The 26,895-nt window shown below is 52.6% G+C and overlaps 11 protein-coding genes and 1 non-coding gene across 12 annotated transcripts; 5 read left to right on the top strand and 7 right to left on the bottom strand.

Moving 5' to 3' along the window:
* Window positions 1-44: 44 nt before the first annotated feature.
* UHO2_04723 (uncharacterized protein) lies at window positions 45-4,124 on the bottom strand (the record flags this gene model as incomplete). Its single annotated transcript, XM_041554539.1, has 1 exon — window positions 45-4,124. The coding sequence occupies one exon, from the start codon at window positions 4,122-4,124 to the stop codon at window positions 45-47; it is 4,080 nt and encodes a 1,359-aa protein (XP_041410473.1).
* Window positions 4,125-4,950: 826 nt separating this feature from the next.
* Window positions 4,951-5,823, top strand: UHO2_04722 (putative NIT2 - nitrilase; the record flags this gene model as incomplete). The annotated part of the gene is made up of 1 exon (XM_041554538.1): window positions 4,951-5,823. One exon carries the CDS (start codon window positions 4,951-4,953, stop codon window positions 5,821-5,823), a length of 873 nt encoding a protein of 290 aa, XP_041410472.1.
* A 263-nt stretch (window positions 5,824-6,086) lies between these two features.
* UHO2_04721 (uncharacterized protein) lies at window positions 6,087-8,180 on the bottom strand (the record flags this gene model as incomplete). The annotated part of the gene is made up of 1 exon (XM_041554537.1): window positions 6,087-8,180. The coding sequence occupies one exon, from the start codon at window positions 8,178-8,180 to the stop codon at window positions 6,087-6,089; it is 2,094 nt and encodes a 697-aa protein (XP_041410471.1).
* A 2,155-nt stretch (window positions 8,181-10,335) lies between these two features.
* Window positions 10,336-10,450, bottom strand: UHO2_10174. The gene has a single exon (XR_005960682.1). It is a non-coding gene; the product is annotated as a ribosomal RNA (ribosomal RNA).
* Window positions 10,451-10,864: 414 nt separating this feature from the next.
* Window positions 10,865-12,098, bottom strand: UHO2_04720 (uncharacterized protein; the record flags this gene model as incomplete). The annotated part of the gene is made up of 2 exons (XM_041554536.1): window positions 10,865-11,959; window positions 12,054-12,098. 2 exons carry the CDS (start codon window positions 12,096-12,098, stop codon window positions 10,865-10,867), a joined length of 1,140 nt encoding a protein of 379 aa, XP_041410470.1.
* Window positions 12,099-12,661: 563 nt separating this feature from the next.
* UHO2_04719 (uncharacterized protein) lies at window positions 12,662-14,812 on the top strand (the record flags this gene model as incomplete). The annotated part of the gene is made up of 1 exon (XM_041554535.1): window positions 12,662-14,812. One exon carries the CDS (start codon window positions 12,662-12,664, stop codon window positions 14,810-14,812), a length of 2,151 nt encoding a protein of 716 aa, XP_041410469.1.
* A 99-nt stretch (window positions 14,813-14,911) lies between these two features.
* UHO2_04718 (uncharacterized protein) lies at window positions 14,912-16,600 on the bottom strand (the record flags this gene model as incomplete). Its single annotated transcript, XM_041554534.1, has 1 exon — window positions 14,912-16,600. The coding sequence occupies one exon, from the start codon at window positions 16,598-16,600 to the stop codon at window positions 14,912-14,914; it is 1,689 nt and encodes a 562-aa protein (XP_041410468.1).
* A 407-nt stretch (window positions 16,601-17,007) lies between these two features.
* On the top strand, window positions 17,008-17,404 carry UHO2_04717 (related to UPF0390 protein UM03986; the record flags this gene model as incomplete). The annotated part of the gene is made up of 2 exons (XM_041554533.1): window positions 17,008-17,098; window positions 17,196-17,404. The coding sequence occupies 2 exons, from the start codon at window positions 17,008-17,010 to the stop codon at window positions 17,402-17,404; spliced, it is 300 nt and encodes a 99-aa protein (XP_041410467.1).
* A 948-nt stretch (window positions 17,405-18,352) lies between these two features.
* On the top strand, window positions 18,353-21,496 carry UHO2_04716 (uncharacterized protein; the record flags this gene model as incomplete). The annotated part of the gene is made up of 1 exon (XM_041554532.1): window positions 18,353-21,496. One exon carries the CDS (start codon window positions 18,353-18,355, stop codon window positions 21,494-21,496), a length of 3,144 nt encoding a protein of 1,047 aa, XP_041410466.1.
* Window positions 21,497-21,670: 174 nt separating this feature from the next.
* UHO2_04715 (uncharacterized protein) lies at window positions 21,671-22,315 on the bottom strand (the record flags this gene model as incomplete). Its single annotated transcript, XM_041554531.1, has 1 exon — window positions 21,671-22,315. One exon carries the CDS (start codon window positions 22,313-22,315, stop codon window positions 21,671-21,673), a length of 645 nt encoding a protein of 214 aa, XP_041410465.1.
* A 663-nt stretch (window positions 22,316-22,978) lies between these two features.
* Window positions 22,979-25,423, top strand: UHO2_04714 (uncharacterized protein; the record flags this gene model as incomplete). Its single annotated transcript, XM_041554530.1, has 1 exon — window positions 22,979-25,423. One exon carries the CDS (start codon window positions 22,979-22,981, stop codon window positions 25,421-25,423), a length of 2,445 nt encoding a protein of 814 aa, XP_041410464.1.
* Window positions 25,424-25,586: 163 nt separating this feature from the next.
* On the bottom strand, window positions 25,587-26,561 carry UHO2_04713 (uncharacterized protein; the record flags this gene model as incomplete). Its single annotated transcript, XM_041554529.1, has 1 exon — window positions 25,587-26,561. The coding sequence occupies one exon, from the start codon at window positions 26,559-26,561 to the stop codon at window positions 25,587-25,589; it is 975 nt and encodes a 324-aa protein (XP_041410463.1).
* Window positions 26,562-26,895: the final 334 nt, after the last annotated feature.

Here is a 26,895-nt window from a genome sequence, read left to right as displayed (position 1 = left end):
TGTAGACAAGGCGCTTTGCAAAAGAGTCGATTATATGCATCTTCTCATTGTGGATTAGAATAAAACTGCAAAGCAGTTGTCAACAAGCTTGTCTGCAACTTGTTCCATTTCATCTTTAATTCATCCTCCACGATCTGTCTAGCTTTGTGGTTTGCTGCTTTCACCTTGATCTCGAAGAGGGCGGTGAGGGGTCTATGGTCACTTATTGTAGCTTCCCATCTTGTATAGTGTAAGCATTTTAGGGATTGGGGGGAGTTTGCTTTGAATAGGATTCGGTCGCACCAGGCTGGGATGCGATTTTTTTCTGATGAGTCCCATTGGTGCGTTGCCCTATCGTACTTGTATGTTGGAAGGAAGGATATGGGAGCTTCGCTGAAGTCCTTCAATCTGAAAGCAGGGTTATGTTTTAGTTCTTTGCGAAGTTGATCTTGTTCCAGCAATGCGCTTAGCTTTCTGGCCGCGATAGCAGAGAGCACGGTTTCTCTGGAGTGATCAATGCGGTAATTAAGATCGCCGGCAAAGAAAACCAATTCGTGATCTAAAACCATACTGCCATCTCCCCCACCGACATAAGCAGCTGGATCTGAATGGGCATCACTGAAAACCGTTGGATACTCCAGTATATCAGCAACATCAGCATTCCTACTCTTAACATGTTTCTGTCCTGCAGCTAAATGAGCGTTGACAAACGCAATACTTGTATCTTGAACCACCAACCTGGCTATCACTGCTCCTTTATTGCCGTACCTACCGCCCATTCCCGTCTTGACCGTGCTGATGGCTAACTCGCGTACGTGCTTGAACTCGGTCTGTTTGACAAAGACACAGGTAAACAATCCTACCAAACTTTCCGACTGCACTAGAAGATATCCGCATGTTGGTGGCATAGCATATCGTACGATCTGGATCAGTTTATCATACCATGCTCTATACTGTCTTGACACTCGATCGCCTAGGTCGTTTGCTTTCTTTTTCCCACCGCCTAAGAGAAGCGATTTGGCGGTGAGCTTTTTGCTTTCGAGATCGATGAGTTCTTGGAAGCCGAAAACGATGATATCTGGTGGTCTATCCGCAGGTAAACTGTCCGATCCGAGCTGACATGCGTTGCGAAGCATAGAGCTAAAAACCTCCATATTCTCCGCCGAAGTCTCGAGATCGCTTGGAGAAGCAGCATCGATATTGTAAGTGACGTGGAGGCTCTTGATGCTTCGATAACTGCAGAATTCGTGCTCTCGCTTGCCCTTTTCAGCTTGAATCCAATCATACGAAAGCGTACCGTCCCACAGATGCACAGCAGCATCTAGACCACCAGAGGCAACTTGCAACCTGCCAACCTTCTCTATTCCATGCTCATCAACCTTGATCGCGGTAATCGGCTCCTTGTGCGCTGTCCAGATCTTAAGCGCTCGCCACGGCGCAGTCTCTGTATCGAACACTGAGATCGTTGCTGCTCTCGTGGCTACCCAAAGATACTTGACTACACCAGCAACAGCTGTGAGACCATGCGGACCGAGCTTACGCACACCAACGCATTCGTACGTCTGTCTGGACCAGATCGAGACGTGCCCCGAATCGTGCCCAAAGTAAACCAAGGTCGGTCGGGAAGGAATGACAGCTCCACCCGTCACTAGGCCAACACCTTCGGCTATGTCTGGTGGAATGGTTATGGCTTTGGAGAGCGCATTGAACGGTTTATCGTCGGCAAAAGGATTGTAGACTCGGATACGAGGACCTTTGCTACCTGCATAATCTTTTGGATTCCGTTGTGCGGATGGGCCAGAGGATACCCAAAGCTGCTGACCGACCATGCAGGCGTAAGAACCTTTCTCCATAGCAATGCGTTGAGTGATGGGTTGATTCGAGAGTCGCAGTCCCGCGATAGCCGGGTCAGGATCCGAGCTAGCAAGCCAAATTGAAATCTTGCCTCCTTCATCTAAGCTCAGCATCTTATTCCCAACCCGCCTAAGCAACTGAATGGGATCCGAATGAACGTTTTGCCGCGAGTGAACCACTTGTGCTTCGGCAATGTCAAGCTCCCAAATATGCCCATCTTTGGTTCCGCACCAGAGATACCTCCCTTCATCCGCCGTCTCGCCATGCGCGCGTCGTCCTGTCGTTGCGGACGATGGCGCGATACTGTGATTTGGCGGCCTAAACTCGAGCGCTGTCAACTTGACTTCTTTCGACAGATGCTCGCCAACAGTGCAAAGCTTTTCGCCCATACCACTGGCTGATTCGCCAACACGATAGACTTTCACCTTATCGCCACTGCCGGTGACAACAGTACGACCGCAGAGGGCAAAGCATTGGAAGCCTTGTTTCGAGCACGTGCAGCAGTCGGGATCGAATTTGGGTGCTCGTCGATTGGCATGCGATGTATCGGGAAGCCCACCAGGTGTCATGTCCGCCGCTGCATGTGGTCTTCGTAGGCCCATCGGCGTCTTGTACGATGACGAGGGAGAGAGCGAGGAGGCACCTTCGGTATCGTCTTCGTCATCAGAGCTGTCACTGCCAGGACTCTTGGCTGAGAAGATGGAAGATGTGAAGCTGCGACCAAGAGGGCCGTTGGATGCGACACTAGCATTGCGAACGGGAGGAGGCAAGACCGGTGTTGAAGAATCCAAGTCGTGCGGTGCTAAGGTCCGAGAGTGATACGGATGCCGAGCTGTCAAGGAAGAAAGGGGAATGGGGTTGGATCTGGCCGTGAGGGTGTGAGCTCTGTGGACGCCAGGGGCAGTTTCCACGGAGGCTGCATTTCGTTGAGGTGGTGGAAGGATAGATGGGCCAGTTGCAGCTGGCTCGCCAGCTGCAGGTCTGCGTGCTGGGAGTGGTGGAACATCGCTTTCGTCCCCAGCAAGTACGCCAGTCATGACAGGCAGAGAGCCGGTGCTTCTAGATGCGCTGAGCCTTCTTCGGCGCAAGTCGTCGCTTATTGTCGATACTGGATCTCGAGATGGCAGCTTTGGAGGCGACATTGGCGTCGATGGTTTTCGTGGAATTGGAGGTGAAACGTCAGTATCGACGTCCAGCATGACGGAAGCAATGGAAGCTGGAAGCCCAGACAGACTCTCCTCAGAGGCATCTACTTTCATCGGGCGTGGAGGAACAACAGGGGGTGACTGTTTGAACAGATTTGGTTTCGACCCTGTGTCAGCTGCTGGCGAGAGCTGCTCATTAGAGCGAGAATACTTGAGGAAGTGGCCACTGCTGCCGGTGGAGATGCGGCTCGGCGCCAAGGCCGAGGGCTTTTCGCTCCCATTAGTAGACTTGTGATGACTAGAATGATGGCCGAACATGCTTGCGAGAGAAGAAACACGAGACGAAGAGCCCATACTCGAGAGTCGTTCGAGACCGGCATCATCAATAATCTGAACGCCATGAGATGCAGAAGTAGGCTTGGGAGGTCTTGGGGGTGCAACTTTGGCTTTTGGTGCTGAGCCTTCTGCGTCAGATGCGGAAGCAGATGCTGTCGCGGAGGCGGTTGCAGAGGCTTTTGTCGAGCCTGGCGTGCTGGAGGTATCGAGCAGCGAACGAGACTTCTTTGGGCGCAGTGTAGGGTTCGGCTGGGCAAACTTGCAGTCAGGGATAGCGAGCGAATTGGCATTGTTGGAAGACTGTCGTGAGTAAGGAGGGGCATGTTTGGTTTCCTTGTTGTTCATCGTTGAAAGGTCGGCGGTGGAAGAGTTTGCACTCCCGGAAACGGACAGTGCTGCGAGATCGGCTACAGTAAGAGTAGAAGGACCTGAACCTGCACGAAAAGACTTGTGAGTCACAGATGCAGACGGAGGTGTTGCTGCTGAAGAGGATGCGGAGGCATTGTCGGTAGCGGTGCTCTGGGGGGATGCCCAAGATGCTGTATTCTTAGTCTTGGATTTCTGGGACTGAGACGAGCCAGCTCGAGCGGCGGCATTGTTGGCAATGACGAGCTTCTTCTCTGCTTGACCGAATGTGTGGGTCGCATTGAGATCCTTGTTACCGCTGTTTGCCGAGGATGCTGTCTGTTTGTAGGTAGGTCGACTGCTCTCAGACTTGGAGAGCTGCTCAAAGCGAGAGCGAAGGTCAGAAACGGCACCGGGCAGGGCCCCGAACTCGTCCGGCTCCTGACCTGCTTGTTGATCTGCCATTGTTCCTCCTAACTTGCGCGTCGGTGGAGGAAATCCTTTCTACGGCAGACTGTGCTGAGTTGCGGCCATTCGATAGGATCGTGGAGCGGGCTCAGGGTCTACTGGTTCTGTGGTTGGGGGATGCGGAAGGCATCGTCATGAGGCTTTTGCGTTCGGCCTGAAAGTGACGATCTGCGGTAGGATTATTTCGGAGTTGGTAGCTCCTGATGGTAGATGTGAAGCAAGACGTTGTCGCTTGGATCGTGGTTCGTGGTTCGTGGTTCGTGGATCGTGGATCGTGGTTCGTGGTTCGTGGTTCGTGGTTCGTGGATGGTGGTTCGAGAGAAAGCAAGACACCAAGCTACTTTTGATCGGTGAACCTACAACTGGGATTATTGTGACACGCAGCCATGAAAGGGTCAAAGCGCCTGTCCTGTGCTGGTGTCTGTTGCCTTTTTCTGGCGTCCAGGGCAACTTGATGAAACTGCTGACCGCTGACGTCTCTGTCAGAACAATGAAGAGGTCCGGCAACCTCTGTGTCCACAGTCCAAGCACAGCACAGCCTTTCTTGTTCGGCGAAAAGTGGTGATATTTTTGCGGATCATTCGATCCAGCACCATCTCATCGGAAATCGGAAATCGGAAATTAAAACCGAACAAAAGTCGGAAGTCGGAAGTCGGAAGTCGGACCGCAAACCTCCACCATCTTGTGAAATCGCGGGGTTGCATAGGCGCGTCTTGCTTTAGACGCCGAAACCATCCTCTAACCCTCACACAAGCATCGGATCATCAGACGCAACATACAAAGGTCAGGTTCCCCCATCACACCACTCAGCTAAGAGGAAAAGATGGTGCTGGCAGCAGTAGCACAGATGAAAACCACAGGCGTGATTGCCGATAATCTGGCCCAAGCGGTGTCCATCATCAGATCGGCTTCTCGTGCAGGTGCCAAAGCCGTCTTCCTCCCCGAAGCTACCGACTTTATCGCCCCCACTTCAGCTGTTGCTGAGCTTACACGCTCATCCGACAACTCAGACTTTGTTGGTGGGATCCAGTCTGCTGCTAAAGACGCCAATGTCTGGGTCTCTGTTGGTGTCCATGAACCACCATCTTCGGAGCAGGATGAAAAGGACAGAGCCGAGAACAAAGGTCGTTTGCGATGCTACAACACTCAACTTCTCATCGACTCGCAAGGAGAGATCCTTGATCATTACCGCAAGCTTCACTTGTTCGACGTAGACATCAAAGGAGGTCTCAAGATCCTTGAGAGCGATTCGACGATCAAAGGCGCTCAGCTTCTTCCACCTCGCTCAACACCATTGGGCAAGCTCGGCCTGCTAACATGTTACGATCTGCGATTCCCAGAACCATCACTATCTCTTCGAAGACAAGGTGCACAACTACTCACCTATCCTTCCGCATTCACCCTCCGCACAGGTGCAGCTCACTGGGAAACGTTGCTGAAAGCAAGAGCAATCGAGACGCAGAGCTACGTTCTAGCAGCTGCACAGGTCGGAGCACACAACCGAACAAAGAGAGTTTCCTGGGGTCACGCAATGATTGTTGATCCTTGGGGAAGTGTCATAGCTCAATGTCCTGATATCCAACCTTATAAACCAACCTATTGTTTGGCGGATATCGATCTGCAATCGTTGGAGAACACTCGACAGAAGATGCCGCTGTGGGAACAGAGACGAGGTGATATCTTCCCCGAGTTCTAGCACCATCCTCGTTGCAATACACACGGCACAAACGTGTAGCTGATCAGTTTGAGAACAAAGTCTGAATGAATGGTACACGTATGGCTGCGTCAGGACACTAAGAAGCCGATGCAGGAGGCTAAAAATACAATCGTAGATGATGAAAGCACGTGCTGTTGCAAGATATATCTCAGGAAACGGTGAGATGATGAATGGCTGAGGCTGTGAGTCGCCAGGATCCAATCTGAGCCATAGGTTAGTGTTGGTTGTTGTTGTGTATGCGACTAGGCGCGTGCCAGAGCCTGTAGTCGCTTGGTGAGCTCGGATGGATCCAGTTCGAACTTGGAATCGGTCTTGTCTGGAGTGACATCGAGCCGGGTGATTACAAAACCAAACCATCCTTGGCTGCCAGGCTGATTTGCGTTGGCGTTGATGTTGCTGTTGCTGTTGCTGTTGCTCAAGGCTTTGCTGATGGTCGGGTTTTCGCTATTGAATCGCTGTCGCTCGTTTCGGGGAGTATCTAGGTCTGCAACGTTAACGACAGCAACTGAACGCTGACGTTGTTGCGGCTGTTGTTGCTTGCTAACGCTGCTGCCATTCGAGTTGGAGGCAGGCAGGTTACGAGTGGCGCGACTGAGCGCTGAAGCCAACGAATACTGAGCCCACAGCACCAAGGCGAGAGGAAGAGCAGCTTGCACGACGAACACGCAAATGTAAGTGAGCTGATCTCGCAACGATCCGACCGACGACATATGCGGGTCTAGTGCCTCTACGTCGCTCGACAGGAAGCGCGACGTGGTGAGAATGCTGGCGTCGGCTGCTCGGTCTACAATCTGTCGGTCCGTGCGGTGGCGATAGAAAGCGGTGCGACTCAGACTTGCAAGTGCAGCTAGCGCGATGAGCACCTGGCAAAGCACGTGTGCGCGGATCAAGCGAGATGCCAAGTCGATCACCCATCGCTTCTGTAACGCAAGTCCAGCGATGCCAACCAGGGCGAATGCGGACTGTGCGAGCATGAAAGCCGTCAAGGGCATCGAAGCGGCATCAGGGTGGATCCAAGTCTCGAAAGCGCAGACGCCCACCATGGTCACGCTGAGTGCTGCCAGTCCCACGGCCACCAGTGGCGTGCAAACCGAGGGAGAGCGTGCTGAGCTTTCGCGTGAGTCGAGCAAGATGGACAAGGACTGCTTCTGCCAGTTCTCGTGCTTGCCGGCAGACGCGGGCAACGGTGGATTCGGAAGATTCGAGATGGATAAGCTGCGATGCTTGCGCCACGATTGCGCTCGACGATGGGCGACGGGTGCCTCGTAGACCTGACTCTTGAAGCTGGTACCGCCGCGACCAGAGGGGACGTTGATCGAAACCTCTCCATGTTCAGAGCTGCTCTGACGCGACAAGACCGGCGAGAAGGTCTGGGAACTCTCAAAAACTGCCTCGCCTGAAGCTGTGCCAGAGGCACCAAAGGGATTGAAGGGTTGGGAGCGTCGTTCGATGGGCGAAGCGCCTTCTAGGTCAGAACTGTCCTGGTCATCGACAGCAACCCCAAGTGTGTCAACATCAAAGATCGATCGAAGCTCCTGGAGACCCGCCTTGAGGTAAGGCGAGGTTGTAGAGTGAATGGTCTGGTTGAGAGCGCTGATGCTCATTCTACGTGACATGGAGTTGGACCATCTTGGAGCGCTACGTGTCCGATTGGATGTGCCGTATTCGGGCGAGAGTGCCTCCATCGTTGTGGGCAGATCGGCTGAAGCGTTGAGCGATAGATAGCGTGTACCGCCAACGACGTTGTTGCGTTCGGAACGTGCTGATCGAAGAGATGCGGAGCGAGAAAGTGTACAAGTAGGGCTGGTGAGGCTTGGAGTGCTGGACAAGGAAGACGAAGCTTGAGCCATGGCGCTTTCGGTTGAGGATGTTTTAAAGATGGGAGCAAAGCTGACTCTGTCGGAACGATCAGCTTCGCTTGAAAACAACAACGAGGTAGCTATCGACTCGCCGGCACGAGGGCGGGAGGTGTGAGGAGGATATGATGAAGAAGAAGAAGGACCGGTTGCGGGCAGCGTTCGGCTGGCTTGGTTGGGGCTAATAGGTGCATCGGAGAAGACACGTCGTTGGCGAGAGTAAGCACGCAGCGTCTCACCACGCTTCGAGGGACTGGTGGCCGGGTCGCAAAGGTCGTGGAGTGGGTTGGAGCTACATCTGGTGGTGCGATTGAGTTGTGTAGGCAGAGCGAGCTGATTGAGTCGAGGAGAAATGGAAGCTGTGGCAGTCTCTGTGTGAAGATGGGAGGAAGGCGAGCCGCTAATGGTCTTGCTTCGGCGGACATTGGGGTCGTAGCGCGAGGGGCCGGCGTGGACTGATATTGCCACCCACTGGCTCATTTCGTCTTCCAGTGATGTCGAGTCTCTTTTAAGGTGCTGGAGTCAAAGGCCATGGATCTATGTGGCTGGAGTGGGAGGAGGCCTAGGAGAAGATGCTAAAGCCAAGTCGATACTGGTTGGCTCTTCCGATTGGTGAGTAGCGCCAGCACGGTGGGTGAAGGCCAGCCGATATGATCAGTGACAGCCGTACTAGTTATGTAGTCGCATCGGAAGGTGGTGGAGAATGGTAAACGAGCCAACGGACAAAGGGAATGGCGATGGAGAAAGGGCCAAGCTCGGTGGAAAAGTCTTACTGCTTGGCTTTGTGCAGACAGGTGGAGAAGCAACACAATGCCAACTGACAAAGGGACGCTGACAAAGGATGACTAACAGCAGTCACAATTTCCGATTTCCGAACGAAACGATGTATTTTTGCACGCCTTTTTTACGCCTTTTTTACGCCTTTTTTCGCACAAACAGCCAATAGAATCCATATTTGCTGACACTGACCAAGCTCGATGATGGGCCTCTCTCTGCCCACATCACCTCTCACAAAAGGGCAGCTGAGCTCGTCTCAAAGGCTTTTGTCTACTCCTCCTCCTCCTTGTCGAGGCTCGGCATAATTTCATCTGCTTAGACTCGATCTCGTTCCGAATCATGAGACACAAGGCTTTCTCATCATCACCATCAGCGGTCCCACCGTGAGCCGCTCTCACGCCGCATTTTTCGACCGGTTGCTTCGACCCACATCCAAGTGGACCCACTCGCTTGGCTCTCGGTGTCCCGTAACGCAGGATCAGGGTAGCGCTGCTATCGATGGAGATGGCATTGCCTTGCTTCTTCCCTGCAACTTGGCCGCGCAATGCGCCGACATGACCACCAATGCACGCAAGCAACAGGAGACCACCTTTTCCACGTCCGCCTTTCGAGGGTGAAAAGCAACAGCCGTCGAGTATGGAACCAGGATGGACCCATTTGTATTCAAATGGATTGCCCTGCTAGAGTGCAGTTTGCTGCTGGCTGATGAAGCGAAAGAGTCTGGAATGCCTCTCGATCTCGTCTTGTTCGATATCTACAGATCACCTCTCCAGACTTGCTCTTTCTTTGCAGAAGCAGCAGACAGGGCAAAGAAAACCATGCCACCGTTTGGCGATAGTGATGTGCATTCTCGAACAGCACACAAGCCTTGCTACGCTCCTTACGTCGACTGCTGTAATCAGCTGTCAACTGCTACAAAGACGATGGGCAGAGGTCCAAGTGAAGGATCATTGTCCAAGCCAGGGATCGGGCGGAACTTGTATGTTCTTGGCTCAAGGCTTGGCACAGGTGTGCTGCATGAGCAATGTGCCTTCCTGTGGGTTCCTAGAGCTCGCCTGTCTCTCGGTCGCCAAAGGATGCATCAACCGGGATCAGAACAAGTATGCTATCCAATTCAGCACCGACTTGTACCTATCCATGCCCATTGTATAGAGAGGAGACCAGGATAGAGTAAGCGTCCCTCTCCCCAACGCAGGCTCGAGATCCATGCCCGCCTCGCTTGGCTGTTTACTCCGGAATGGGAAGAGAGCCAAGACACAGAACAGATAGTAAGCACAGGACAGGAATGCATCCTTCAACCCAAACTTTCACCTCCAGCAAAGAACACATCCGAGGCTCGATCCCAAACGCTTGATCGTTGGTCGCGCCAGCGCTTGGACTACAAACAAGTGCTCACCTGACTCGCTTGCCCTTGCCCAACAAAGCTATCCATTCGAGTCGATGCATCATGAATTCACGTCCCACTTGCAGTCAGCATGAACCACTCCTCACGAGGTCACAGGCAAGAGACTTGTGGTACAATCTTGTCTCATCTGTCAGCAATATGCAGCACAGAAGCAGAGACACTGCCTTGGTTCGATCTCTTGGTCCTGGCAGACCTGACTGTGTCGGTGTTCTCATTTCCGTTGCATCGAACACTCGTGTCGACGTCACCCGGCACTCTTGCATCTTCTTCTTTTCGCCGTTTTCCGGCTTTTGAACTGTCTCGACTCCTCTTGCCATGAAAAAGCTCTTCATGCTGGTTCCGTCGGCAACTCAACCTGTTATACCAATACACATTGGACCATCATGACGAAAAGAGCAAGAGACCAAAAACAAGTGGGACAAGAAAAAAAGAAAAAAGAAAAAAGAAAAAAGAAAACTGCAGCACCTAGGATTCCCGCGTGGTCCCCCACCGCAGTACTGACTAGGCGATACCTTGCTTAACTTCGCAGATCGGACGGGATGCGGTGCTTTCAAGGTTCTATGGCCGCAGATGATGTATGGAGTAGCTTTATGCTATATTGCCTCTACCGTGAAGCAGGCCTTGTGGGTACGATCAAGTTAGTTGTCACGAACATGTCACGTCTCAGTCAGACTTCTTACTTCAAAGACTCCGATCGAGGCAGGGTCCAAGTTGGTGCCGGAGAAGGATAAGCTGACGGCCACAGGTTTATTTGCTGCTGGTGAGCGTCTCTTGCTGCGAGCAGTTGTCTGAATCGCAAGGATAGAAACAGACTTTGCGTCAAGTCACGCGGTGCGGCTATCACCGATCTTCCAGCTCTCACTTCAATCCGAGCCACGCAGGATGGGTCGAAGATGGTGAGCATCTGCATAGCTGGATGATTTGATTGCATGTGTCTGCATTACTTTGCGAGCGCCGGGTCGCATCGGTCGAATGGACCCTTTCAACGACCAATACGAACCACCTTCTTCCTTTGTCTACGTCCGAGGTTGAGAGGGTTCATTGGATCCTTCTTCTTACCCGCTGTCTCATCTTGTGCCTCTTGCTCCTCTTGCTCGTCATCATCTCCGCCTAGTCCCATGCCTCCCAACATGCCTCCGAGACCACCAAGTGCATCGGCACCAGGCATACCAGGTGGCATACCGCCCATAGCTTCAGCCAAATTCATGTTGAGTAATCCACCTTCGATCGCTGGCGAGTGTGGTGGAAGACGTGCCTCAAGTGTGGGAGGATAGCGGATCTTTGCGAGTCTTTCTCGGATTGGGTTGGGGTTAGGGTCGCGTTTAGCTGCGAGTATCTGTTTGCGCTGCTCTTGGGTCAGAGTAGGCTTCCAGGCGCCAGCAGTGCTATTGCCGGAAGCAGTGGCAGCCTTCTTCTTGTTCGGCTTGGATGAACTTGCGTTGGCGTCAGCGGCCGTGGTGGAGCCAGATGCAGCGGCTTGAGCATTTTCAGCAAGAGCTTGCTTCTTGATGGTCCAAGGTCGAACGCGTTTCTTCCGTGGCTCGATCGCAGGTGGCTTGCCTCCGCAGTTGGGCTGAATGGTCTCTGCAATCGCATCGAAAAGATGCTTCTTACTTGGAAATCGGCTGTCGACGGGACTACCGTCTTCGTTGAAGAGGTGCACTTTGACACGACCCGGGTTCTCCCAGTCCTGCGGGTGAGTCTTGTAGGGTTCCTGAGCATATCTAAGCTGAAGACGACCGACGGCTTTTGCGATCCAGAGTTGAGTGGGGAAGGGACTGGCCTTGTCGTAGGCAACTCGTCGGCAACCTTTGCGATAGTGGCGCTTGGCGTCCAAGTAGATCGGGTAGATGCTAACCCACTTCTTGTGCTCGCCATCTTCTTTGCCCTTGGAGCCACTGGCGCTGGCTACGTCGAGACCTGCAGGAGGTCGAGTGGCGCCAAAGTCGCCGGAAGCAGGAGCTTGACCCATCTGCTGCATCATCTTCTGGAACGCAGCCATTTGGTCGGCCTGAGGTGCACCAGCTTGCGCTTGCCACTGCGCTACGCCGGGAGATGTGACACTTGGGAGGTCGAACTGCATCACAGAAGAAAGTAAGGAACACCGACGGTCAGAGTTTTGCCGCTTGTTACAACCGAGCAGTTTGTGGTATGAGTGAGTGCAAACGTACCTCGAAGTCATCGTCGAAGTCTTCAACAGCTGCTTTGGGCGGCATCTTGGATACTGCTAGGCGGCTGAGTTGTACCTCTAGCTACCTCGCGTATGTAATCTGTGTGAGGTCTGAAGGTGGCAAATGGGAACGAGTAAAGTTGCTGCAAGACGATGGTGGTGGAAGTTGCACTTGCAGATACAGTTATAGATGGAACGTGCGCTCCACGTGACTCGGTTTGCTCCTTTCTACCGCACGAGTGGATTTGCTTTCTGACGTTGGAGGCCAAAGCTCTTTTCGTCACCTGTCACTTGTCCTACTTTACCTTTACCATCATCTGTATACCCGACAACTTCAAGAGGTAGGCAACGAGCCTTGTAGCACAGACACCGATCTATTGCTACACAGCTAAGAGCGCTCGCCATTGACCTCTCGACAAAAAGCCAGTCCTCGATGGCCAGCGGCTGGGCCTGCATGGCATGTCTTTGACTTACATTCGCACTCTGACTCGACATCGACTGCTTTCGGCTACGACCACCTCCGCACTTTCAAGTCCTCCACTAGCATCGAGAACGGCAGCCCGATCTCTGTCATTGACTCTTACCCTGCAGCTCAGAACGAAGCTCACCATGAGGAAAGATGCTCAAATCCAGTTGACCGAGCAAGAGGAAGCCATCTGTCAACTTCTCGACCAGACTTGCTCATACATCCACCGCGAGCGGCCCGAGATTGAAGGTGTCGACTCTACACCACCAAGTGGCAATTCTTTGACTCCATGCGAAGCACGCATCGCCGGCGGCTGGGTGCGGGATAAGCTCCTCTCCCGCGACTCGGACGACCTCGACATCACACTCTCCACACTGACAGGCAATGCTTTTGCTCTGCATCTCAAGCACTACCTATCAACACCCTCTTTCGCAGCATCACCGCTGGCACAGTCGCCTTTCTTTCAAGATGAAGGCTCTGAAATGGGCCGCATCGGCAAGATCGCCGCCAACCCAGAGCAGAGTAAGAACCTCGAAACGGCTACTGCCCGTCTCCTAGGGCTCTCGCTTGACTTTGTCAACCTCAGGAAAGAGACATATGATCTCGGGTCGAGGATTCCAACGATGACTTTCGGAACACCGAAGGAAGATGCGGAACGTCGCGATATCACAATCAACTCGTTGCTCTACAACGTGCATACAAGGCAGGTGGAGGATCATACCGGCTTGGGCCTGCAGGACTTGGCGAGCGGATTGATACGAACTCCATTACCGCCGCTGACGACGTTCCTGGATGATCCGCTCAGAGTACTGCGGTGTGTCCGCTTTTCAAGTCGATTCGCATACGAGCTGCATCCAACCATCATCCGTTGTCTCACCGGTGCTGGTGCGCAGCAGGAGGGAGAGTCAAGCCTTACGCAACTTGCCAGCAGCGATGATCCAAGAGTCTCGCAAGCAGGTCAAGGTGTGGAGCATGGCAGAGACCTGATTCGAGAAGCATTGATCAATAAAGTGTCGAGAGAAAGAATCGGCATCGAGGTTGATAAGATGATCAAAGGCCCACATCCTTTGCTTGCCCTCTTCGAGCTGCATCGTCTAGAGCTCTTCCCTCTCGTCTTCCACCCAGCACCAGCTACGGGCAAGCTTTACACTGCATCCGATTCAAATTCACTAAAGGAGCTAGGAGAACCTGCATCGGACTCTGTCGCTCTCAACGCAGCTCGTTTGTTGGACGCCATTCTGAGCGGTAAAGCACAGGAAGACGCTTCTTCATCCCACCAGCCGGTCGCGATGGACAGCCTCCGCATCGCAGATGGCCGCAGCGAAGCCTCCAATTCAGAACTCTCTCATGCATTCTCTGCCATTCCAGCATCTCCGCTACCTAAGGCTGTATTTGAGGCACTACCTGTCGATCTTCTCTCGGGCTGGTCCAGCGCCTCGTTGACATCCGAAGAACGTAGAAGGCTATGGATCTCAGTCGCACTACTCCCCTTACGGCACTTGATCTATGAGGAGAAGAAGAACAAGTTTGCTTGGGCTGGCGAAAGCGTGATTGCCAACGGACTCAAGTTGGGCACAAAGACACTCAAAGAGCCTGTTGCCTCCTTGCATCGATGTTTAGAGCTTCTACCGCTCGGACGAAAGGTACTGTGCTCCGAACAAACACAGCAGGGAGCAGAGTCAGAAGCGCTGGACGACATCCTGCATCTTGCACCAAGACTCAGTGTCAAGTCACGCCTAGGACTTTTACTAAGGAACCCGCACGTCTCGAACGGATTGTTACAGCTTCGACCGGAGCCAGCTTTGCTTCTCTCATTCATCTCGGAAGTTCTTGTCATTTGGCAGCAGCAAGGAGGTGAGGCCGGGTTCAAGCACGACTCAAGCACGCTCGACGCCGTTCAGGATCGAGTTGTTGTGTTGGCAAGGGAGTACGGTCAGTTCTGGCAACTGATCAAGCAATGGGGCTTGATCGAAAGGGCAGATGAAAAGCCAGTATTGGATGGCAATGCTGTTACGGCAACGCTGAACTGTCATCCGAGGTTGATCTCACAGATTCAGACTTTTGTGCTAGCTTGGCAGTATGATCAGCCAGCCGCACAGGGAGGGGTGGACAAAGAGGAAGAGTGTAAGGCTTGGTTGAAAGGTGAATGGGAAAAAGGTGGGATTGTGCCTTTTGATCAACGTCCACCTCCTCCACCATCGAAGGGAGACAAGGGAAAGAAGACGAAAGATCCCACGGCAGCAGCTAAACCAGCAGAAGATCGGGACCGAAGGAAGCGGCAGAAGAGTGAATAGATCACACCACTCAGCACTGAGATAGCGCTTGATCTTCAATTGTGATATGGTGTGAGTGTGTGGGTATATTGCTTGTGACAAATTGAGCGTGAAGCAAGGTTACATGCCTCTCCAAATCGACAAAGAGTCTTGATACGGCTCATCTCGATCCGCCTCTCCTTCTGGTTGATTACCACCGCCATCCAACTGATCCTCAATGTCAATCACCTTCCTGCCTTTACTATTATGCAAATTCAAACTCGCCAAGGGCAACACTGACCATTTTGGTAACCAGGGAAGATGAATATCTCTCCAAACAGATCTTTCATCGTACAATTCAATAAACTCTTGATCCATGCTTCGACTCTTTGGCCAACTAAACCTTCTATATTCGTCGAAGATTGTTGTCAGACTCCACTGTTGCAGTTTTCTCAAACATCCAATCAGACAGCCTGTGCGATGTTTGCCTTTGTTGCAGTGGATGAGGATGGGATGATTGCGACGATCGAGGATGGTTGTGAGTGCGGCGGTGATCTTGTCGGTTGGAATGGAGACAAAAGGTTCCTTGTTACCGGGAATACCGAATTGGAAAAAGGTGATCCCGTTTTGGTCAAGGAACTGAGAGTTAGTCTCTGGATATTCTTCCAGGATCAGAGTAAGAACGGAGCGAAGAGCGAGAGTGCGAAGAAAGGGGAAATGTTTCTTTTTAGGGAAGGAGGATCGATAGACGTGAGAATTAACCATGGCAAAGTTGTCTGGTGGCAGGAGATCTTCTTGGAAGTCAGGAGCTGTTGAAGCATTGGCGGATGATGCTCCAGCAAGCGGTAAGCTAGATAAAGATGAAGGGCTGATGCGAGGTGCTGTCGCTATGCTGGCTGTGGAGCCGGCTGGCATGGGTATTGTGTTGAGAGATCCAGCTGCGACTCTGGAATCTGGTGGTAGTGTGGCTGAACTTATGTTGGATGCTATCGAGCCTGTCGATGAGAGTGTCGAGGTCAATGGAATGGCTAGGCTAGCGTTCGTCTTTTGCGTTCGAGCTACAGCTTCTGAGAGCGAGGCTGGTGAACCGCTTCGATGCAATGCCTCCATCGTCGCTACTGAGGCGGTCGTTGACGATGTGACGCGAGACAGCGGAGCGGAAGTTGTATTGAGTAGTGCTGCCGATGAAGAAGAAGAAGAAGAAGAAGAAGAACTTGGTCTTGAGTTGCCATGAAGACCATTTATGGCGGCTGAAGAGGGAACTGCGGTACTTTGACGCTTCTTGGAGCCGACTTTACTTGAGGAGGCATCATCTGGCACGAGAGGGATACCAGCAGATCGTAGTTGTGGATACGCCGATAGTTGGGAAAACCATGGCAGCTCTTCTTCCACGCCTGCCTTCTCGGTAGAGGCATGATTGGCATTTGTTGTCGCTGATTCTGCTGTAGCCTCTCCGTTGAGAGTGTGAGTCTCGGGTGATAGGGATGTCTCTGCTAATGTGTTGGCTGCTTCTCGCAAGTTGAGGCCATTCTGAACAGCAGCAATGGCACCGGAGCCTGCTTGTACAGCTATTGAGACGGACTGATCACTGATATTGACATTGTTGAGAGGAGCACTGAGGGAAGTGCCGAGGTCGTCAATACCGCCGTACTCGTCAACATGGTCGGTTCGGATAGGATGTTCACTAAGAATGCGTTGCAGGAAGGCGTACGGTCTTGGTTGGTCCTGACGAGGGATGGTAGGGTTGCGACGGCAATAGAAGTATGGTGGATCTGCATCCGACGTTTGCTCCTCATCCTCGACTTTTAGCTTGTCCTTGTCTTTGCCCATCTTGAGGTATGTGCTCGCGGTAAGGGGACGAAGAGCTGGACTCGAATTGTCCAAGGCACTGTGAGGCGGAGAAGGGCTCTTTCCTTGGACGAGGTGCGTTGGAGAGGTGCGTTGGAGAGGTGCGTTGGAGAATGCTCTTGGGGCCTGATGTTTGAATGGATAGCTGAGCAACGAGATGGTGGTGGCAAGAGGCACCGAGCCATGTTCTTTGTAGAGCCTTTGAGAAGCTTGTGAGCATTTCAGGAATTTCTCTTGTCTTTTTGCAGCCTCTATTTTTGATGGAATTTCGTTTTATGGATCCGTGAAAATTTCGCCTTTCTGTCTGCTTTTTGTCGACTTGTCTGCTTGTGCTCTTGCCACCATCTCTTGGAGCGACACTCGAACACGAACCCCGAGGAGCAATCAGGATGGCGCAAGGATTCAAGCCAGCCAAGCCCAAGAAGGCTGCTTCGCCAAAGAAGTCGAGCAGCCAGACTAAGACTGGCCCTAAGCGTGGTCGTAAGATTCTCTTGTTTCTGACAAATCTTCTCCTCGTCCGAGATTGGATGGGAGCTAGAATGCTGACATAGAGCCTTCTCTTTGCTTTTCAATCCAGCTCGTGTCATTGCGCCGAAGAAGAAAGCTGCAGTTCAGGCAGCCAAGACAAAGCGACAGCAGACCGGAGCCATTACGGCAAGGATCGAGCAGGAGATGGTCAGCCGTGCATCCAAAGGTGGTCCTTTGACCATCATGAACAAGGCCGCTGATGGTGATGCGCATGACAACAAGAAGAATCTTAACAAGAAGAATCTCAACAAGAAGTAGATCAACAACAAGTAAATCAACAACAAGTAGAGATGTTGGTAATCCTCCATCGCATTCAGTGCCAGCAGCCACACAGATCACTTCAGGAGCACACCCTCTCTTTGGCATTATTTGTCTTGTACTTTTAGTTTGCTTCACATCAGCATAGATCCCTTCATCACCGCTGTCCTGAGATCTGTGCAGACTGTCTTGGTCAGGTGATGGTCGCTTCAGTCCAGAGAGCTGACCGGAGTGACCAACACATTGGAGAGCTCCAAGTCTAATATGTTAGATCTGACCAATTTGTTAGATCGGATCAATTGGTTGGATCGGATCAATTTGTTAGATCTAACCAATCTGGCCAAACAAATCACGTGATGACCACACGACGCGAAATAAACAAAATGAGACTGAACGCAACACTCTCTCGTCGCCAGATGCGCAATTTGGCCTGAATACAAACAGACACGCGTTCTTGATCGACTCTGCTGCCAACTCGAGCCTTTCTCGCTCACTCGCTCGCTGCCTGTCAGTCTGTCAATCAAGAAAGTCGACTCAGCCAAAAAAAACCAAAAAAAACCAAAAAAAAACCAAAAAAAACCAAAAAAAACCAAAAAAAAAACAAAAAAAAACCAAAAAAAACCACCAAAAAAACCCCGTAGAGACCAACACTTTTGGTTGATTGACTGGCTTTTCCATTGTCGTCGTCGACATCGAGAGCGTTGCTCTTCTTCACCATCTCCATCATCCTCACCTTCACATCTTCCGCTGCCACAAACATCACTGCACGGCGCCTCTTGCTCTTCTTCTGGCGCTCAGCCGACCGCGAGTGTGCTCTCCTCTTCGAGCAAGTCAAAGGATTCTTGCAATTATACTCTTGCAAACATACTCTTGCAAACATACTCTTGCAATCATACTCTTGCAATCATACAACGATCGACTCTGCTCAGGCACTAGATCCTAGCAGACATGCCATCTCGAACATCTTCCTCCTCTTCCTCACGAGCACCGCTCGAGGACTCGCGTGCTGCCAACCGCTCCATCTCGGCCTCCTTCTCCAGCACTAAGGCCTCGCTTGCCGGCAAATCTTCCTCGTCTTCCTCTAAGAAAGTCTCTTCTTCCAGCTCATCTTCTTCCAGATCGCGCTCAGCATCCGCCAAGCACCGCGGCCGCTTCGATGAGGATGATGACATTGCCGAGGAAGACGAGCATAATGAAGAAGAGGGCAGCGATAGCTACGATGAAGAGCAAGAGAACAATCATCGCCAAAGCAACTCGCGTAAACCTTCTGGCGCTCAGTCCAAATCAATGTCTCGACCTCCTTCGCAACCAGCCAGCCGTCAACCCTCTGCATCTAACAACGCCAACCGCTCCATCTTGGCACGATCCAATCCTAATGCTTCCATGCTCATGGCAGGAGGCAACACTTCTCTTGCCTTCCAAAACTTGCGTGTTGCAGCCTTAGCCAGATCGCACGCTGTCTCTGATGCCTCTTCCATCATGCCTCCTCGCGGTCAGTCTGCCAATCCTGCTTCCAGCGCAGGCTCAGCGAGCGACCCGAACAGTACAGCTCCTGCTCCAGCTTCTTTGCGCGTAGACACTTCCAGCTTCGAAGAATGGATGAAGATGGCCACCGACAATAAGATCAATTCCACCAACACCTGGTCCTTTGCACTCATCGACTACTTCCACGATATGTCCCTCCTTCGAAACGACAGCGGTGATGGCAGTATCAACTTCCAGAAAGCATCATGCACGCTTGATGGATGTGTCAAGGTTTGGACATCCCGTGTCGATTCAGTCGTCGTCGAGACCGGCAAGCTTCTCTCAGGCTTGCAAGACGACATTGACCAGGCCTCTCGCAAGGACAGACGTGGCAATGAACACGGCGACCATGAAGCTGATGACGATGATGACGAGGACGCCACCGGCACCTCAACACGAAAGCGAAAGAGGAACAAGGAAGCCACCTTAGCTAAGACCTTCGGCCACATTCAGATCAAAAAGTATGACCTCGAGTTCACTGTCGACCCACTCTTCAAGAAGACATCCGCCGACTTTGACGAGGGTGGTGCCAGTGGTCTGTTGATGAACCATCTCGGTGTTGATCCGTCTATGGCCGTCATCTTTGACGCCAGTGATGTAGCTGGTGTTGGCAGCGAGGAGGATATCGGCAAGATGCTCGACGTCGGTGAGGATGGCGAGGGCAATCAACCTCTCGACACCCCTTCTCCTGCAGCAGCCGAGCAAGATCAAACCGAGCTCGTCGACCTTTCCAAGCTTGCCACCAAGTGGATGCGCTCCGAAGAGATGAGCAACGGCGACGGTACCCCGGAAGACGTCAACTCGCTCCTTGCGCGTCGCGTTCTCTGCCCGACTCTCTGCAACTTCCGTTTCTCTAAGGACGACGACACGCCTTTTGGTGTTGGTCTCGACGAGTTTAACCAGCAGACTTTTTACAGCGCAACCCAAGCCGACACTTACTACGATCGACCAACCTCTAGCGGCATGCCGGCTCAATCCGAAGAGTATCTTGGCGCCGACTTCCAGGACGACGTCAACCCTCTCATGGACGGCGCTGCAGCTGATGTCGACTTCTTCGGCGCCGACATGCGTGGCGCAATGGACAATGACGACGATGACGGCAACGACTTCTTCGATGCGCTTGACAGTGCACCTGCCTTGCACCATGCAGGTCCCGTCGTCCTTGACGGTACCACTGGCAACGTTCAAGGCTATGGTCCCTTCGACCCTTCCGCTGGGCCTTCGTCTGAGCTGGTCATGGCCATGGCCTTCAATCCAGAGTCTGGTGCTGTCGACGGCGCAGACGGCGAGAACGGCAGCGACCTGTTTGACTACTTTGACCGTCGTCTCATGCGCAACTGGGCCGGTCCCGAGCACTGGAAGCTATCCCGAGTTGCCGCGACCGGACCATTAGGTCTTGGTGCAGCTGCCGGCACCGCCGCCGCTCAGGCAGCAGCAAGCAACCGCAAGGAGGGCAAGAAGGGCAAAGAGCCTTTCGTCATCGACTTTGAATCGGAACAAGGCGCCGTCGACGTCAAGGAGCTATTCGAGCAACCCAAGCAGGCCGCTTCCATCACCTTGCCCTTCAACGCTCGCAACAAGATGTCCAGTCTTGCTGCATCCTCCACAGCCGATGCTTACCTACTGCCAGAAGATCGCCATTTCAACTCGAAACAGCTCCTGCGACTCTTCCTTAAGCCTCGTGTGGCCATCAACATGCGACGCAAGGGACAGCAAGGAGGCGCTGGTGGCTTCGGTGCAGACGCACCGCTTTGGGGCGATGCTGATGCCGATGCTGATGAGATGGGAGGTTCTGATGGAGGTATGCCCTTCGACACGCAATTCTTCCACGATGCTGATGACGGCTACGATGCCAATGGCGGTGATCTTGGTGGTCTGGATGACTCACCTGCTAACGCGACCGTCGGCGGCGATGCAGAGGATGAGGAACTCACCCAGACATTGCAAGCACTCAACCGCGTCAAGCCCGAATACGTCAACTATGCCAAAAAAGCCAAGCGTGTCGATGTCAAGAAGCTCAAAGAGAACATCTGGAAAGAGCTCGGCATCTTTGGTACCACTTCTGAGGATCCGGCAGAGATGGCAGCCAAGGTAGCTGCTGCTGTGGCTGAAGCCGACAGCGATGAGTCGATGGCATCGAACGCGACAGAGGCAGCAGGTACCGTCAAGACCTTCCAGTCCGTCCTTTCGGGTCTGCAGAAGGCGTATACACAAGACAAGATGGAGGAGATCTCAACGTCCTTTTGCTTCATTTGTCTTTTGCATCTTGCCAACGAAGAAGGATTGGCCATTAGTACAGGGACAGAGGACAAGATCGAGGCATTACGCGCCAAGAAAGGCCGCAACAGCACTGCGCCGACCAAAGGCGATCTTGCCGGAGGGTTGTTTGGGAAGTTGGCTGCGGGCAGGGTCATGCGTACAAGTAGTGAAGATGATGATCTAGGTGGGGAGGAGGATCAACATGAGTCCGTGGACGGCCAAGAAGGGTATGAAGAGGATGAGTTGCGAGTCGGCAGGCTTTCTTCGTTGAGGATCATGAAAGATCCCAGGGCGTATCGTTCGGCGTAGTGTCGGGCTTCTCATGGCAGTCATTCATTGATGTGGTTGTACTCTTAGTGGTCTTTGCTCGCAATCTGTAACATGGGATCTATGACTGTATTGGCTGGTGTTTAAATTGCTCTCTCGCCGAAAACTGTGCCAGATCTCTCTCATATCATACAATGAGCGACGAAACTGCTGAGCTCAAAACCCGAGCGGATTCAACTTGCCATCCGCATCCGTCGACAACTTGGCCTGTTCTCTTGCCAGCCACCAATTCGTATCCCATCCATCGAACACCAGTCCCAACTCTCTCGCCGCTGACTCTGGCGAATCTGATCCATGAAAACCATTCCTTGTATCGCCCAGTCCATATCTTGAACGAAGGCATTGCGGGTCTTCCCATTTAGCGCGGTATGCTTTGGTGGGTCCAAGCATGGCTCGCCATTCCTTTATCGCATTAGGACCGTAGAGGGCGAGTGCAAGGGATGGACCGGAAATCATACCGATAATGAGACGGTCGTAGTAAAAGCGGCCGCGATGTTCGGCGTAGAATGCATGAGCTTCAGAGGATGTCCAGAAGAGTCGTTTGCTACGGGCGACATTGAGTCCAGATTGTTTGATCTCTTTGAGGATGGCAGATACGTCTGGTTGGTAGGAGCAGACGGAGGGTTTGATCAGTGCGAGGCTTAGTTGGAGGTCCTCCTTAGATTGGGTGGTGTCTGATATTGTGCGAGCTCGGACCGAAGAGGATGAGGTCGAGGTGAGTCTTGCTGAAGAGCTGGAAGCTATTGGGCGCGTGGCAGCGCTGTATATCGAACGGCTGGAAGAGCATGCTACCGCCGACATGTTGCTCTGTGTCCAGCCTCGGCTTGGTGCTTGTATGATGGTGTAAGGACAGATGCATAAAGTGAAAGGTGAGCCGCAGGTGTGGAGGAAAGCTTTGCCGGCAATGGGGATGACAGTGGATTATATAATCACATTTGATTTCTCGGCTCTCGGAAAACGCGTCCGAATGTCAACAGTTTTGGAGCGAAAGCGTTTCTGCAGCTTGCCAATCATCCTCAACCATCATCATCATCATCATCATCATCATCATCATCATCATCATCATCATCATCATCATCATCATCATCATACCGGCTTCGACCAACACTCAAACCCCTCGCCGGAAGCTCGAAGAAATCTCACGCTCTTTTCCGCACGTCGATCTCACGTTCACCATTGCGTCGAGGCTAACGTGTACAACTCGGCTCGATCTCAATTTGGCTCCAAGTCTGTCAACATTAGGTCGCCATTAGGTCGCCATTAGGTCGCCATTAGGTCGCCGGCGTCTCGATGCAAGACTCTTAGCGACAACAGATACACAGCGCAAACGACGAGGCTCCGCGCCTAGACGGTCCGATGCTATAGACAATATCTACAGCACTTTTTGCTGAAAACATACCTCGTCTATTCACTGGATCTCAACACCGGTGCTAACCTGGGCGCCCGAGATAGATTCTCCTCACCATGGCGACAACAGCGTCGGTGTACAACACTTCACGCACAACACGCCAGATTCTTCGACGACATCGAAAAGACAAGCCGTCACTTATATTGCACTTGCACAATAATCATTTCCGCTTCGAACGTCAAAATGGCATGTTCCTCTTCGACTCGCCAGTCAAAGCCTTCCTCGGCTGCATCCGCGATCAGAAAGTGCCCGCAGATCTAATAGACGTCCTCACCGAATCCGGAGTTCAATTCTTTGAAGGCTGCTTACTCGTTGACGTGCATGATCACCGCAGTCATGCTGCTGCCTCCGCCTCACCACTGGGACCAGGCGAGCTGCACAACATGAGTGCAGCTGTAGTCGGTCATGGCCGAGATGCGAGTAACCGGCTCGGACTAGACTCGGACAGCGGTCTTGCATCTAGCCTCTTCTATTTACAAGAAGGTGGTCGATATGGCGCACGCAAGCTTCTGGGCGGCATAGGGTCGTCCGATCCGCGCACGAGCGGGCTAGGTGGTGTGGAGATCTATCGTATCGTCCTCCACCCCACATCAGAGACACTCTGGGCGGACATCAAAATGCTCGACGACATGACTGGAGGCATTTGGAGCGATCAAGAAGCGCTTCAAGTGGAAGCAAAGATCCTCGCTCTTACCGCCCCGCCTCTCTGTCTGACACCAGATCCGCAAGCAACACGCATAGCCAACCTCATGCTCAGCTCTACAGCACTTCCATCCGCATATTATCCCTCACAAGACTCGCCATACCGGTCGGCGAAAAAGAGAGGCGCAAATTCGATCGAGATGGAGAAAGAGGAAACAAATCGTCAGCGTCGGGAGAAGATCATGCGTCTTATGCAGCACGGACACCAGAATGCATTGCCCAGTGCCAATGTCGGTCCTCGACCAGGGTCTGCAGTCGGCGCTGCTGCAGGTGCAGGGGCTCAGGGTGAACCTTCCTCTGCTGCTGCGGCAACTGCATTTGTCCCGACTTTCGGACGAATGGGATTCATCGAGAGGTGGAGGATGGGCAGAAATGCTGCTTTGGGAGGTGGGATGCCAGGAGCCGGAGCTCCCGTTGCGAACGGTGCTGCTCCTGCCAACGGCAAATCGGACAAAGACTCAGCAAAGACAAGCGACAGAGACGACACCACAGACGCAGCCAACACTTCTACTACCAAGAAGCCCGCATCCAAGAAGAAGAAGAAGGCTCAGCGCGAAAGAGAAGAAGCCGAAGCAGCCGCTGCCGCAGAAGCTGCAAAGAAGAAAGCCGAAGAGGAAGCCGCTGCGGCCGCTGCAGCTGCTAAGAAGTCGAAGAAGAAGCTCACTAAGAAGGAACGCGAGGAGAAGGAACGCAAGGAGAAAGAAGAAAAAGAGAAAGCAGAGCGAGAAGAGAAGGAGAAGGAAGCTGCCGCTGCGGTGCCTGTTACAAAGGGCGCAAAGGGGAAGAGTAAGAAGAAGCAGAAGGAAGAGGCAGCGGCGGCGGCAAGTGCTGAGAAGAGTCCTGCTAAGAATGGCAGAGCCAATGGTGCTGATGCACCAGGTAGTCCGGATAAAGACAAGAAAGGGTCGCCAAAGAAGACGGCTGGTAAGAAACCGGCTGGCTCAGCTGCTGCGGCTGCTACGCCTGCAGCACCGGCTAGTGCGGGTAAGAAGAAGACTCTTGCAAAAGCGGCCGATAAGAAGGGCGCAACAGCTAACGCAGCTGCTGTTCCTGCTGCCAACGGTGCAGATCTGGCTGCTGCAGCGGCAGCGGTTCAAGGAACACCGATTCTCGGCAGTGCTACTCCATCCGTCCAGTCCACACCTACTCCTGTGCATCGTTCGATCCCTTCTCAACCACGACAACAGCAACAGCAACAGCAACAGCAACAGCAACAGCAGCAGCAGCAGCAGCAACAACAACAACAACAACAACAACAACAACAACAACAACAACAACAACAACAACAACAACAACAACAACTCCAGCAGCAATTACAACAACAACTCGTAACAGGCCAACTCACGCAACAGCAACTGCAACAAGCAGCTATGGCAGGACTATTCCCACAAATGCAAGGTCAACTTGCCTTCAACGGGGCTGCTGGTGCAGGTGCTGGGTTCGGTCTACCGATGATGAACAACAACAACACTGGGTTCGCAGCTGCAAACAATGCTCAGGCTACAGCTGCAGCATTGGCGGCGATGCAAGGTATGGGGATGGGAGGAGGACAGTTTGGAAGTGGAATGATGAATTATGGTGCTGGAGGAACAGGGTTGGGACAGATGCAGCAGATGATGGGGTTGATGAATGGTGCAGGAGGTTTTGGGACGGGATTGGGTTTTCCTCAGCAACAGCCGCAGGGGCAACATGGTGCGGGAGCACAGCAGCCAGGAGGACAGCAACAGGGAGGAGCGACGGGAGATATGCCAGTTGGTGTGGGCTTGGCTGGTCTGGCGAATTGGGGAAGTGGAAAGTAAAATGAAGGATGGGAACTTTCGGATGTATTATTCACACACATATACACACACACACACATACACACACACACACACTTTGTTCAGACTTTTGCAAATTGTAAGCTGTGTCCATACCATGGCTTGATGTGATGTGATTGAGTAAGTGCGAGTAGAAATGAGGGGTTTAGCGAGCAGTGGTACCACCATCGATAGGTAAAATGCTACCAGTACACCAAGGAGCATCTCTAGTAAAGAAGAGGACACCATGTGCCACATCTCTGGCTGAACCCTGGTGTGGCCAGTAGGTTCTTCTCTGATCAGCCAACTCGGGGTTGATATCAGCGACCATTGCTGTTCCGGTGAGATAACCAGGTGAGATAGCATTGACGTTGATCCTGTGTGGAGCATAGTCACATGCTACTTGCCTTGTTAGGTTGACGACTGCACCTTTAGTTGCGCAGTATGCAGGTTCTGAGGGACCGCCGATTAAGCCGTGAATTGATGCGATTTGGATAATCGAGCCTCTGGAACCTCTGGCTCCTTTGTCTTGCTTGTTTCTGCCGACGGTGGGGATGGGTGATCCTTCTTGTTGGGAATAGGGAGCGCGTAGGGGTACGGAGGGGCTAGTAGGGTCGAAGCTATCCAAATCTTCTTCCAGGTCTGCAGGGAAAGGAATGGGGTCCTGCTTAAGCATCTGTTGAACAGCAAGTTTGGTGCCAAGCCAAACACCTTTGATATTGATCTGCATCATCTTTTCGAGTAGATGGAGGTCTTCATTTGCGATGCCACCGGAGAAGTGAGTGATACCAGCGTTATTGATTAGGTAGTCTAAACGTGACTCGTCCGAGAAGGAGACCGCTTTGTCGATGGCTGATTCAAAGTCAGATTGAGAAGTGACGTTGAGATGGTGGAAGTCGGCGGAGCCACCAAGTCTGTTGATGAGCTCATGGGTGGGGATGTGACGGGAGCCTTCGGAGGGGACTTTCTGAGCGCCAAGAGGTTCAGGTTGGAGGTCGGTGCAGAGGACTTTGGCGCCCGTGCGGGCAAGATGGAGGGCCACCTGTCTACCGATGCCGGAGGAGGAGCCGGTGACGAGGGCGGTGCGACCTGCAAGGCTGAGAGAGGGAGGAAGCGATTTGGCGAATTTGGCAAAAGACATGATGATGGCTTACAATGGGATGAGACCGAGCCGGGCTACAATGGAAGGGGAGCAAGGTCAAAGACTATATAAAGGATCGCTCCAACGTTGCCTTGAGACGGGCAATTCGATACCCTTCTGCCGAGCAAGAGCACGGTGTTGAAGTCATTCGTCAGCGTGTTGGAGTCATTCGTCAGTGGTTGGGGTTGAGGTGTCTTTGTTGATGATGGTAGTAGGAGAGAAAGAGAGCGAGAGAGCTAGGAGTCTATATATACAAAAGAAGAGCGGCGGAGAGCCGCATTGACTGCGGAGCATAACAAAGCATTTGCCTTGAGTAGGTTGTGACACATGTGGT

Source organism: Ustilago hordei (assembly GCF_900519145.1).
Source record: "Ustilago hordei strain Uho2 genome assembly, contig: UHO2_contig_10, whole genome shotgun sequence".
Taxonomy (NCBI): Eukaryota; Fungi; Basidiomycota; class Ustilaginomycetes; order Ustilaginales; family Ustilaginaceae; genus Ustilago; species Ustilago hordei.
This window is presented reverse-complemented; position numbering and strand designations above follow the sequence as displayed.